Here is a 13,268-nt window from a genome sequence, read left to right as displayed (position 1 = left end):
TAGAGGCAATAAAGTCATTAGGATTCATCTCCTGGGGAACATGAATGTTGTTGAGATATTTCAGTCTAGACCAAAGAGGTGGACCAACCTGACAGACTGACATTGCCATCCAGTGCCACAGCGCTAGCATGGCTAACAGTTCTCAAAGCACACTGAGAACTTCATACTGTACATCTCTCATGTTTACCATACGGCTACATCATCCAGCGTGTCCACTGCCATTCATTTGAAGAGGGCGGAGGTCTACGGCCCCCTGGGAACTGGGGACTTACAAGGGGGTATTGTTTGCACTATGAGTCACACTATATTTACATCAGTGTGCAGCACGGGGCAAAGTTCGCACTGAGTTTGGTAATATTTAACAGGACAGGTTTTGGGTGACATGGCTGAGCACCAAGACTGAGGGAGGTGCAGCATTGTTGACATGTTTCCACTGCGTGGGTCACTTGCCGCTGATCCACAGAGACACCAAACTGAGGTGAGTCAGACAAACACTGCGGTGTTTATTGTTATTTACTGTTCAACTTGAACTTCGCTCAGTCGGTGCTGCTTTATGCTGTGTGTGAAATAAATGGTTGAGACACAGGTGCAGCGTTGCCAGTTTGTTGTATACAAGATCTCAGTGATTTTACTGGTTAACTTTGTGTCTAAATAAGTAATCATACTCTGACCTGAATTCAATTTAACTGAAACTCTTTTACTTTTACTAAAATATGATTTGTTGTAAAATGATCAGAGAGTTCATTCCATGGAGTAACTTTACAGTCCTATTCAGGTAACTTTCTTATTTTTATTATCTTTTCTGTCAGAGATAAAGTGATGGATACCTCAAAACAATTATTGATTTTTGATTAAATGGAAAGAAATCTCAAATCATTCTTTTTCATCCTCCAAAGTCTCTCTGTCTACAAATGTCCAACTTAATTAATTAATTAGTTGTATTCAGGGTTAAGCCAAAAACTATGTCACGCCTTCAGCTAGTACAAAATACAGCTGCTCGGCTTTTAACGAATACTAGAAGACAAGATCACATCGCCCAATGCTAAAATATTTTAATCCTGATTCAACTATGTAAAGCATTATTTAATTAACTTTATATTGAGTTTAATGTTTAAATGACATGAATGCACAAGGATGAGTTAAGCTAAGAATGAATAAAATAATAAATAATTTAAATTTAACAAAATAGAAACAAATTATTATTTTTTTTTTTTTTGTTTTTTTTTTGGAATTGTATTTAATTTTATTTCCAGGAAGAACTTAAAGGATTTGATTGCAATGGAAAAGTCCTCTTGTCTTTTATAGAAGATGTAGGATATGTATATATGTTTTATATTTTAAAGGCTTTTTTAAAAACAAGACTACAGACATGCTAGCAGCTCAAAGAGATACTAATTAGCAGTAAACACGAGTACAGCTGAAGCTGATGTGAAAGAACCATCCACCCCCTGAGTTACATGGATATGTGACCAAATTTCATGGCAATCCATCCAGTAGTTCAGATATTTCAGTCTGGACCAGAGTTGTGGACTAACAGAAAGACAAACCCACCCCTGATGCCTCGTTGCTAGCATGGCTCAAGACTTGAGATTATGATCAACCGTCTTCCTCTGTTGGGAAATAATTAAATTCCTTTTGTCTCCGGTCCGTTCAGCATCGGACAATGGATTAACTGGATTGACGGATTAAACATGGACATCTTCTATCTGTTCGTGCTCCTGCTTTCGTGCAGGATTCAAGGTGAGAGTTCAGTGCAGCTCCAAACAAACACAGCAGCTTGTTTGATTGGAGCTGTGTCACAAAGGGCCAGTGATGTGGTTGTACTACCGGCCACATTCAGTGCTGTGGTGTGCTTAGCAGCAGCATCGTTCAGATTCAACCCACAATCTAATTAGAAGGCCTAATTATCTATCCTTTATAATTACTTTTCTTAAAAAAAAAAAAGTTCAGTTAATTGGATATGGACATTAGAATTGTAACACACATTAACGCCACAGACCAGACACGCTGTGTATAGTGTTTCTAACGAAATGCTAATTTACAACACCTGTCCACAGCTGCCTATCTAAGTTAACAGTAAGATGAAGACCGTGGTCAGGGGGCTTCAGAGTTACTGGTTCATGGTCCCAATAGGAGCACGCATACATGACGCTCATTAGACTGCCATTCTCTAATTGCGATGAAAAGAAAAAGCCATAAAGGCTGGCCTCGATATTTCTCAGCCCTAATGTCCTGAACGGATGCTTAATTTGGGATTCTGCAGGCTTTATCAAACTCTGTAGGTTTCCCTGCATGTTAAAATGTTCAGCCTGCAGAATGATGCAGTGGCCTTTTGCCAACAGCTACAGATTCATTTACACTCTCCTACTTTTGTTCGTAATTCTTCCCTAAATCCTACTTGCCCTCATTCATGCACCAGTCCAAATCACAGAGAAAGAAGAAACAGTTTTAAGGAGTTGTTTCATTCTCTTTCTTTGTCTCTTTATGCCTCAAAGGCTTTCTCTCTTTCTTTTTTACTCGCTCTCTCCATGTCCTAATTGTTATGGGAAATGTGTTTGAAAGTGACACACTGGCTCCTCTATAGTTCTTGTGTTCTTTGAGCAAACTGAGCGATTGCCTCTACTTACGGCTCACTGATTCTCCACCATATTTATGGGTTTCCTTTACTGCACCAACCTTCAATTCATCCCCGACTATAAAAGGCAAAGTCTCTTCTCAAATAATCTGTGACAACTTCTCCAATAACGTGTTACTTATTATTTCTACAAATGTAATCTAACTGTATGTGCGCATTGCATTCATTTTATGTGGTTTGAGATCATTTTTGAAGTAATCAGTGTGCATTGCAAAAATAATGTTGCAGTATAATAATGTTTCCTATCCTGCTAAAATTGCATTCACGTGCTAATGTCACTCAAGAGAACTGTAGCATTTGACTGTTGTTAAACTGTTTATGTTCAGAATATAGATCTGTGTTTCCCTACTACGAGTGATTTTCTGATGAGGTCAGTAGTGAGTTTGCAAAGCCAGCTTAATACTGAATGGCCGAACATTGCTTTTTAATACCACTGGACTCCAGGAAGCCACAGCGTCCGTCCATGAAATAGTCTCATAGCCTGGATATTTTTTGTTTTTTGTATGGATTAAACAAAAACGATGTCATGCATTAAGTAGTGAGCTTTAGACGTTGTCACTTTTGGGACTTTGTCACGTTTTCCAGTCTTTGTGCTAAGCTAAGCTAACTGGCTACTTGCTCCATAGCTACATACTTGAGAGTGGTATCCATCTTTTCATCTAACTCTCAACAAGAAAGCGAATAAGCGCATTTCCCAACATGCCAGACTACTTTGTTCAAGTACGTTAGCAGCAGTGTTAGTCAGTGTTGCTCTGGTGATCGGTATGTTTCATAATCAGCTCAACATGGAAGGACTAATGTGTTTTATTTCTGTCTCTCTTTGGTTTTCAGTAGTCGCAGGTCGGATGAAGCTGTCGCCTGAAACACTAACCGTCCTGCGAGGAGAGGAGGCCCGTTTTACCTGCAGTGCCTCCAACACCCGGTGGACTGTTATGGTGTGGCTGCTGAATGGCACAGCGGTTCTCACCATCGCAAAGGATGGTGGTGTCCTGCCCTCCGTCAACCCAAATGTGACGGCCGAGACAAGCTCCGTCTCACATGGAGACAGCTGGGTGTTTGTCCTGAAGTTCACAGAGAGGCACGACCAGGGACCAGTGACCTGTGACCTCCAGGGCATCGATAGGAAAACAGCAAGCCTGTTTGTACAAGGTCTGTCCGTATGTGTGTGTGTGTGAGTGAGAGAGAGAGAGACTCAGAGGAGGTGCTCTGTGCATGTGTACGCATGTGTGTGGCAGCAAGGAACTGTTTATTTCGGCTGCAGAGAATTTCAAAGGCTTTCTGTGCAGCCAGAACTCACATTCTTGCAAACTAGAGTCTTGTCCACACACACACACGCAAAGCAGTGAAGGAAACGAAGCAGATGGCAAGTCTCAAATACAACTATTGCAGCGCGAGAGAGTGCAGAAACACACTGAATTTAACCTCGATGAGGCAAAAAGCACCATGTAAAAAGGAGGTAAATGAAGGGACTACAAGTTGTATAGCTGATTGATTCTACCGACGGAATCAGTGATCCGTGATCAATCACGGTGTGTATCAATATCATTTGGGCCTGTGTGGTGGGGTACAGGTGCCCAGGCATGTTTGATGGTCTCTGTGACATTGTTGATGACAGTGTGGATGGTGTCGGTTGATGGGAATTGATTGGCCCTCAGATATAAATACCAGGCGGAAAAGCGCCGGTGTCCATGCCAGTCAGACTCGGCAGCAGAGCAGGATTTACAGGCCGATCTCCCCTCCTCTCCTGAGAGTCAGGACTTTGTAAGAATCAGTAGTTCTCTGCTGTTCTGATGAGGTTGATGACTCACGCTGAAGAGCACTGCAGCATTCTGACCTGATTGAAAGACAAAAAAGGTCTAAACAAGCAAGTTAGAGCAGATTCACTTAAGCTGGCCGTACCATTCACGAACATTTTCATTTCCACACAAATTAGGGATGGTAAAAAAAAAATGATTAGGATTTGTGGGGAGGGCAAAGAAGGATATTTCAATTTTGACACTTAATTCAAAAGAAGGATCAAAGTTTTTTACGGCTGTTTCAAGTTCAAAGACTGCTTGATGAAAAATTACACATTTCAGAAGATTATTGACACACGCATCTCTGGGAAGATATTGACCACTCAATGCTATTCACAGTTTGAACTCACACGGAGGTGGCACGCCTCAAACTAGACGACAACTTATTACGGAATACAAAGCCTCAAGACCTGCTTGGACCTGCGTTTCTCTTGACCTTATCATTCAGCTTATTTGCATCTGCAGTACGCACAAACTGAACTGAGAACTCAGCTAAAAAAATAAAAAATCAGCGTGGAAACATCCTCTCTGTAAACAGGCGAGAGGATACAAAACCAATGACCCATTGCCTCCGATATATTACGGAGAGAGCCTCCATTGCTGCCAGTACTACAAACCCCCACTGACACATGCAGCCATTAACAGTAGTGCATGGTGAATCAGACCCTCTGGTCTGGATGCAGAGGATCACTATGGCCCGACACAGCCTTTGAATTAATTGTGCATCCTGGCACGCCCAGTTAACAGTCAGCAACTCTGCCCGTGATTTGTGTACTGCAGCTTCAAATATACTGTTGGACAGGAGCCACAAATCCACCGCGGCCTGGACGACTCTGTATGCTATCATCCACAACCCCCCCCCCCCCCCCCCCCCCCCTCGCCCCGCTTTAATTGTCCAGCATGAAGATGATGTAAATATGACAACACACTCCTGCTTCCTCTCGCTGCTCCTTCTCTGCTTACACACACACACACGCCTCTCACTTGAGCAAATCAATACAGTTGCATGCACTGTTGAGTAAGAAAGCGTCTGCAGTGAAGGCTAGAGCTGCAGAAAAGTCTTCTATGTAGATCAGAGGAGGAGAGTGAACAGTAGAAGAGTAGAAGCGCCGTCCTCATTGGAATAAAGTCACACCCACACATACATGATTTTTTTTTTTTTAATGTAAGACAAAATTCATGCGCATACACAGCAATCCCGCAGGCAGACATGTACAAGTGTTTAAATGCTGCCCTCAGTAATTTACCCTCTGAGGACCCCTGCTGAAAAATCACTGGAATTAGAGTTAGCTGACGGCTCCCTGCCTCACACAACGTCTTCAGAGTTCCCCTACAGTGATTAATCAACCTTATGACACCTTATTTCAGGGATCACTTAAATTGGAGCTTTGGGAGAGAGTGCTGATATCGTCCCTTTCTCTATTCAGATGTATCAACCTGCCGTGATCACCCGGAGCCCCTCATCAGTCAGTGCAAATGAGGCTGCTGGTTCCTCGCCAACCTTTATTCAACGGCGCAGAGATTCTGAAAGAGCAGCCGGAGTCCGCTCTTTGAGAATGGGACGGTACGATGTTTATGACACAAAATCAGGCATCAAATGAAAGCCCCAGGGGAAAAGGGAGAGCCAATAATGCGTACCAAACCAGCTGAGGATTTGAATTTAAATCAACACAGACGTGCCATTCGCATACACAAAGCATCGAAGCTTCTGTAATTATCTTTCTGTCTGTGGCAATCGTCTGTTGCATTCGCCGCCTTTCATTCTGCCAGACAATGGACTTCACGTATGAGATACTGTATATCTCCCAGGGCCTTAAGTGGCTTATTTGGCTGGCAGGGAAGGAGATGAAGGGGAAAAGAGGAGATGGATCCGTCAGGCAATTGAGACTTTGAGACACGCGATCATTCGCCCGGGACGAATAAAATCCGTCTTTTGTATATGAGCGGGAGAACTGGAGAGGTGATGTTCACCTTTGGGTGCAGATGCGTGGATGCAAAAACCTGCATTTCAACAGAGATTCATGGATTCCTGCCCGGCGTTGATATTCATAAACTTACTCACACTCATGCATGTACAGGAATATACATAAGTAGGCTACATGAATAAGAAGAAGAAGAAATAGGTTTGTGATTGTGATTGCAGAAAAAGGCAGCGTGAAAGTCGTTGGGGAAGACAAGTTGGCTTTTAAGGGTCAGTCGGTCCCGTTTGAATGCCAAGCAGCCGGATGGTACCCTCCACCCACTTTGCAATGGCAAGTGAATGACAAAAAGGTAAGTGCATACAACCTTCTCACTACCGTAATATTTAGAAATGACGAAAGGATTTTATATTACAAAACACTCATCAAGCTCAAGGTGTAGCGTTGCAACTCTTCATTTAGACACACACACATAGAGGAATGAAGTGACTGGGCACTCAAAACACAAGAAAAAACTGTTTTATCAGGTGTAATCCCAATACAGTATAATGCACTCATTTTGGTTTATGGCAATACAATAGGCAAAGAAGGGATTTTTTGTTTCTGACAAAATTCACAGACCTCTTTGTAATCATTTGAGCTCAAAACCACAAGTATCCATTCAAAATCAGTAGAGTCTCTAATGGAGTGGCTCTGCAGAGGAGGTGTATTTGCAGGTGAATTATTATTTTTAGGCTTTCTTTTGGGAGAAAGTAACTTAAAAACTCTTCCAGATCATTGTCAGAGTGTCAGTTTGTCAGAGTGACAACTGCACTGCTTTTAAAAAGGGTCCAACAAAGTCTACAGATTATCCTGTCATCGTATCTGGAACGATAATTGTCTCAAGTTACATTTTTTGGTGCTAAGTACCATAAACCAAATGAGCTTCATTACATATTGGTGTTAATGTGAACTACAGTCGCACTGATCTGCCACTGAATAGAGCGTTTTACTGGCTGAACAAATCTAAAACAGATCCGTCATCTCCAAAGAGTTAGGCGTTTGAAAACAGACATGGTCACAGCGTCGGCTGCATCACAAGATGAGAAAAAAAAATACTTTAACATCTGTACTGTTTCTTTAAATACAGCTCTGTTTTGATTATTTACATAATAACTGCAAAACTAATTATCTCTTTCTCTGGGGATTGGCGTGGAGGTGAACCAGGATGAATACAACACCAGCAGTGAAGAGTCAGGGAAGAGCCTCTTCACTGTAACCAGCAACCTCAGCGTTACGGCAGTGAAGAGCTCTCATGTGGCTTGTCTGGCCTTCGTGTCTGCCCTCCTCACACCACTGAAGAGCAGCGTCGACAGTGGGTGAGAGGACGCCGCCGTCGCGCTTTGTTCTGTCCTAGTGTAGTTCTCTGTCTTTACATTCCTTCTCTCTCTTTGTCCTCTTTTTTTCCCCCTGTTCCTTTCTCTTTTTGGGACGCCTGTGAATCATCACTGGGCATTAATATTGAAGGGGAGAGGGGAAAGAGAAAAGAGCCGCCAGATCAACACTGCATGAGTTTGCATCACAAGAGCAAACCTCTCTAAGGCCCAGAATACAAATACTACATCATTATCTTAGTAATATTCCATTTGTAGTTGTAACATTTTCTTAAAATCCACGAAGAGCAGCTTCCCCCACCGCATATTAAAACAGGAGATTGAACACAGCGTTCGTTACACTGTGTCTGCAAATCTGTAATTGAATTGCAAGGTAACAACACCGCTTCGGCGCTTCTTTAGTGAAACACCGATGTGACCTTTTTCTCCTCAGTTGCAGAGGTGCTGCAGGAGGAAGTTGACTGCACGCTCCCTCTGGCACTCACGGCCTCCCTCTCTGCTCTTCTGCTGCTCCTCCTGCTCTGCATCTGCACCGTCCTCTGGCACAGGCGAAGGAGACAAGCAAGTATGCACTTTTCTCTTTCTTGAATTGCTTTAGGTGAGAAGAAAAAAAAACGTCACCTCCCCCTACACTTTTCCAGTCCAGAAACTGTGATTAAAGGATAATGGAGAAGATGGGCGGTTGCACGCTGTGACTCGGTACTGCCCCACGCTGGCCTTCACCAAGGACACGGCTTATATTTTGTGACAAAGGCAGAACATTAGTTGTCAGCGCAAAAAGCTTTTCTTCTCAGAAGACAGCAACAGCAGGAATGTTAGATAAGTATGTGGACTGTATGACTGCAGGGTTGGAGGTGTAAATCCCAGAAAAACTGGGACAAATCGTCAGGAGGAAGGACTATTAATGCTCACCCTGAATAAACACTGCAGGGGTGAGCCTGAGCGAGACGTTTCACCAGCTAAACATTGCGAAGATACATCTGTCGCCCCAATTACAGTCACTTTACCGAGTCCAACTGAAATTAAGTAGCATGTTTCTTTCTGCTTTAACGTACATATCTGTCCTCCTCTTCTTTGGGGATAAAACTAGAATTTGCACTTTACATCTGCGTCTGTCCAAAATGTCATCACTTCATAATTTTAAGCCAGTGTGTGGAAATTTTCATAATTGGCATATGAATTCTTGAATTATGACTGAAAAGTGTTTTATGTGCCAACAGTAGCCTTTGACCACCAAATTCTAACGTCTGTTAGACGTAACGTAACACCTTCCCTCAAGACTTTCCGGAGATTTTGCATTTGCACAAATAGGACGGACGTACAACTAGATGGACAACCCAAAAACATAACGCCTCCGGTCACGGCTGTCACCGGCGTGGAGGAATTATAATCATCAAGTTTCAACTTTGTGCTGTTGCACTTTCAATAATTTCTTCTATCAAACACCAGCCAGGAAACAGTATTTCCCCTTTAATGGACTGGTATTCTTTACTCTAGTGGCGCATGATTTAATGAACGTGTTACAGGATGTTGCAGGAAAATAGGTGACAAAAAAAAAATAGGTAACTGCATTGAGTCTCCCTTGGATAAATAAAGGGACCATGTTCCAGTCCTGGGTTTATATCATAACCCTGTCAGTTGAGACATGCAGATGAGTTGACAGTTGTTTAATGTTGCGACTCTGGACAAGCTATCAACCTGCGTGTGAAGAGGATTACGGCTGTTGGTACACTGGCAGAGATCGTACCTTGGGGAACATAAGGTCCTGACTCACACCTAGTTCCTGCCAAATGAGTCAGTATGTTTGACATGAAGCTTTTGGACACAGCTTGTTCTATAGAGTTAAATAAGCTAGTGAGGCGCCTGTTCAAAACATGCCCGTTCAGAAACGGACCGAATGCCTCGGCAATACTCCTGCCATGACGTAGTTGAGTCACACACCCAAGTCGCAGCTACTCGCGGTCAGAAACACCAGTGAAATACACTCTGGTTCAGGAAAAAACACCAGGGGCAGAATTCAATATCAGGCGAGGTAGACAACCCGGGCCCCAAATGAAAAGGACCCCAAACAGTTACGGAATTTTGTGGCTGAGATGAAAAAGAGTCGCGAAAGTTTCCGACGGGGGCGAAAAGCATTGAGCCGGAAAAGGGGTGAAAATTTGCGTATCCTCCCAGGTGTCATGTTTCCATCACTGTCGATCTGAGCTGGACCTGATGAATACCTGCGATTACTGTAGAGTCATTTATCCCGGGAATGAATACAGATTGAAACCTTTCCCGCTAAAGACAAAAGCCAGATGTTAGGAGGCGTTAGTGTTTTTTTTGTCCAGTGGGAAATGTGGTTTAGAATACTAGCACCTCCAAAACTCACTATTTAACATATTGTAACTCATTTGTCCTTTTTTACGCTGGGGTTTTTGTACCGATTAAACAATAAATGTTAGTCAGTAAGCTTAAGGGGCATTAGGCGTATCTTGTTTCCTTCAGATAAAACCAGGCTAACTGCTAAGCTAAGCTAAATAATTGCTAGAGTGGCATTACTCTTCTCATTTAACTCTCTGCAAAAAAGCCCCTGAACATAATTTCCAAAATGTTGAACTACTCCTTGAGGACAAAACATGTTGATTTTTTTGTTTGTTTGTAAAGTCTAAAGGTGACTAAGATATTACTGAATTGCATGGCTCAGTAATAAGGGTTTTAAACCCCCACACAGTGAGACGGTTTCACTGCAACTCTTTTAGAGCTCAAAACCCCGGCCTAGAATCTGTGTCACCTCAGAGACGTCGATGCCTTGGCAAGTTGGTGGAGGTAAAGTGGTGTGATGTTGTAAAAAGTCTGGCCGGGAAAGAGGGATGTTGCAGAGATGCTTCTGGAGTGCCATCGCCGAGGGGATCGTTGTTCTATAGCACGCGGAGCCGGAGGAGGCCTGTTTGTGCGCGATAACAAAAAGAGGCCCTAAGTCACTCATTTAGAAGTCAGCGTAATCCCCCTGACTGATTGTGAACTGTTGCAAATCACGGCTATGGTTTAGAGCTAAGGGATTATCACGAAGCAGGTGTGACCTTTCTCCTCCGGCAGCCGATTCTGTACCTGAAACGCATGGTACCGTCTTTGCCGTCGTCTTCACGGCTTCTATGGAGCAAAATAAGTTGAATTAACTTCGTGAGGATGTGGCATGGCTCCAAGCCACTAAATTCTTCTTTGAGTAATCCACCTCAATGGGGAGTAATGTATGCTTTGTAATTTGGGGGAAAATAGAAGGGATCTAATGTAGTCACCCTCAAAGACTTTGGCCAGCGTGACAGCAGGGATTTAAAATATAATGACGAAGGCAATTTCTTTCCCTGTATAAAGGAGCAGTTTATACGTCTCCTGAGGCAAGCGCCATCTGCACCACTGTTATATTGTTGTGTTTTCGCCGTGGCCAGGAGGACCTTTGGCAAAGACAACCATGAAGCGATATTACAAAACTCATTAACACTCAGCTCCAGCTTTCACCATTGAACAGCAAACTGACTGGAGACTATGATATTAGTGCGGAATCCAGAGCTAATAAACAACGGGACATTTACAGCTTTCACACTGTTGTGGTGAGCAAGCACAATGGTTCTGTGGTCAAGGCAGTGAGAATAATACAGTTATTGGCTGACAGCTCATAATAATTCTGTAAACATAATGACTCATTCTCTTTCAGAACCGAGCCCACAGGAGGCAATAAGGTAAGATTTAAGAGCTATTTTTTTCTCGACACCTTTTGCTTTATGAGGCTATTTTCAAACAATGAAAACCTTGGATTTTCTCCACTTTCCAAACCAACAAACACAACTTTAAGATAATGTGAAAGTGATTGACTTGAGGAGAAAGTAGCTGCCAATAATCTGTGAAGGAGTCCCGGCTGTATTGAGCTCCATTTATACTAATATGAAGACTCAGCAATCTCTATTAATACAGGCAACTTATTTCTGAGAATGAATGGGCTTTTATTGTTTCTCATTATAAAAGAAAATTGGAGACATGAATTAGATGCATTAAATAGTCATTACATTTTGCAACAACTTAATTAAGATTTAAATTGTTGTTAGCTCATTTAAGAAGCATTACTGTTGTCAGGATCTTCCATGCGGCTGAAACACATGTTATAACTTCCCCATTGAGCACATTGCAGTGAGAGTGGAGCACGTCGGCGAGGTCTCATAAAATGCACTGAAAGATGATGACGCTCATTGTTTAATCTGTCAAAGCATTTTATGATGAAAACAATGCAGAGGCCCCTGATATATACTGCAGCTTTGTGAGAAAGGAAAGAGTGTCTGTTCACAACTGCACAGCCTCTCTAAAGGTTATCTTTTTCCATTGGACATTCATTTGGGCATTTGCAGGTCCGACCAATCGGTGAGCGGGAGACGCTCGGTTGCTGAGCAGACGGGAGGGAAGGTGAACCTGGGATATTCGAGCGAGGGCCCCACAGGTGAGAGAGCGACACACAGTTCACCATGATAACTGTACGACTCTACTGCAACTGTGGAATCACAATGAGAGGGTTGACAGAAGAACATCTGAGCGTACAAATAGTTCAGCTGGGGCAATAACACAATAACAACAACTTTAATTACTGCACAGGTTTTCTGCTGGGGCTTCTGGTTTTTTTTACTTCTTCTTTCGAAAAGACAAATTTGACAGTTTGCACTTTCAAAGATCTCTGATAGAGGTCAATACATGTTATAAATGATTAAATATCGCTCCAGTCACTTTAAAAAACCTTTTCAGTATGTTTACGTCTGTTCTTAAAAGTTGCACGAGTTGTGTAATTCATCACATTTAACATAAAGTCTGTGTTCATTCTTTTGTCAAAGTTAGATTATGATCGCCCTGTAATGACATTTTATCGCAGATTGATTCTCCATAACAATAATGATACTTTGACAAAAAACAGTAACGCTTGATGTTCACTGTGATGGATTACGCAATTTAAGCACGATTCAAGAGTCTGTTAATGGGTATTCATGCTCTATTGAAATGTAAAGAAGCCAACGGATGTCTGGAGTAAGAGAAATAGATCGACTGAAATTCCTTAAACCCTTCAGCATGGTTTGCAAAATGGTTAGCTGTAAATATTAAGTACACATGTAAGACGAATCATTTCAGTCAGAGCTGGCTGTTGTACTTATTTATATGTTTTAAATTGAGACAGAAACAAAAGATAGAGTTTAACTCGGGACGCTGTGTCAATTTGGTAAACATAACAGACAAACGAGCCACTAAATCACCCGATTCTTTCTATTTTTGCCGAGGTCAGCGTTAAGTAGAAAGTGGTCCGTATAGCCGGTCAGAGGGACTGCGAGGTTAGATCAGGCTAAATTGATGTTTTTCACCCTGCAGATGCAGTTAACAATGAGCTAATCGTGGAAACTCGTAGGCAGGAGGACTTTGTCAGCTTTCACAAGGTAAGATAGAGAAAGAGAAGGTGGGAGGGCAGAGAAGGTGGGAGGGCAGAGAGCGAGAGAGAGAGAGAGAGAGAGAGAGAGAGAGAGAGAGAGAGAGAGAG

At 42.5% G+C, this 13,268-nt stretch overlaps 1 protein-coding gene across 1 annotated transcript in view; it reads left to right on the top strand.

Annotated features, from left to right (window-relative positions):
* Positions 1 to 576: 576 nt before the first annotated feature.
* Positions 577 to 13,268, top strand: part of igsf5b (immunoglobulin superfamily, member 5b) — a 13,783-nt gene continuing 1,091 nt past the window's right edge. The window contains exons 1-9 of the mRNA XM_031860505.1: positions 577 to 775; positions 1,655 to 1,740; positions 3,467 to 3,784; positions 6,575 to 6,702; positions 7,548 to 7,704; positions 8,157 to 8,288; positions 11,418 to 11,442; positions 12,103 to 12,191; positions 13,103 to 13,167. Coding sequence (XP_031716365.1) covers positions 714 to 775; positions 1,655 to 1,740; positions 3,467 to 3,784; positions 6,575 to 6,702; positions 7,548 to 7,704; positions 8,157 to 8,288; positions 11,418 to 11,442; positions 12,103 to 12,191; positions 13,103 to 13,167 — 1,062 coding nt within the window. The 5' untranslated portion in view covers positions 577 to 713. The remainder of the gene's footprint in view (positions 776 to 1,654; positions 1,741 to 3,466; positions 3,785 to 6,574; positions 6,703 to 7,547; positions 7,705 to 8,156; positions 8,289 to 11,417; positions 11,443 to 12,102; positions 12,192 to 13,102; positions 13,168 to 13,268) is intronic.

This window comes from Anarrhichthys ocellatus, unplaced genomic scaffold, assembly GCF_004355925.1.
Source record: "Anarrhichthys ocellatus isolate YVR2014 unplaced genomic scaffold, GSC_Weel_1.0 scaffold24, whole genome shotgun sequence".
NCBI lineage: Eukaryota > Metazoa > Chordata > Actinopteri > Perciformes > Anarhichadidae > Anarrhichthys > Anarrhichthys ocellatus.
The sequence above is the reverse complement of the archived record's forward strand: the minus strand, read 5'-3'. Positions and strand labels throughout refer to the sequence as shown.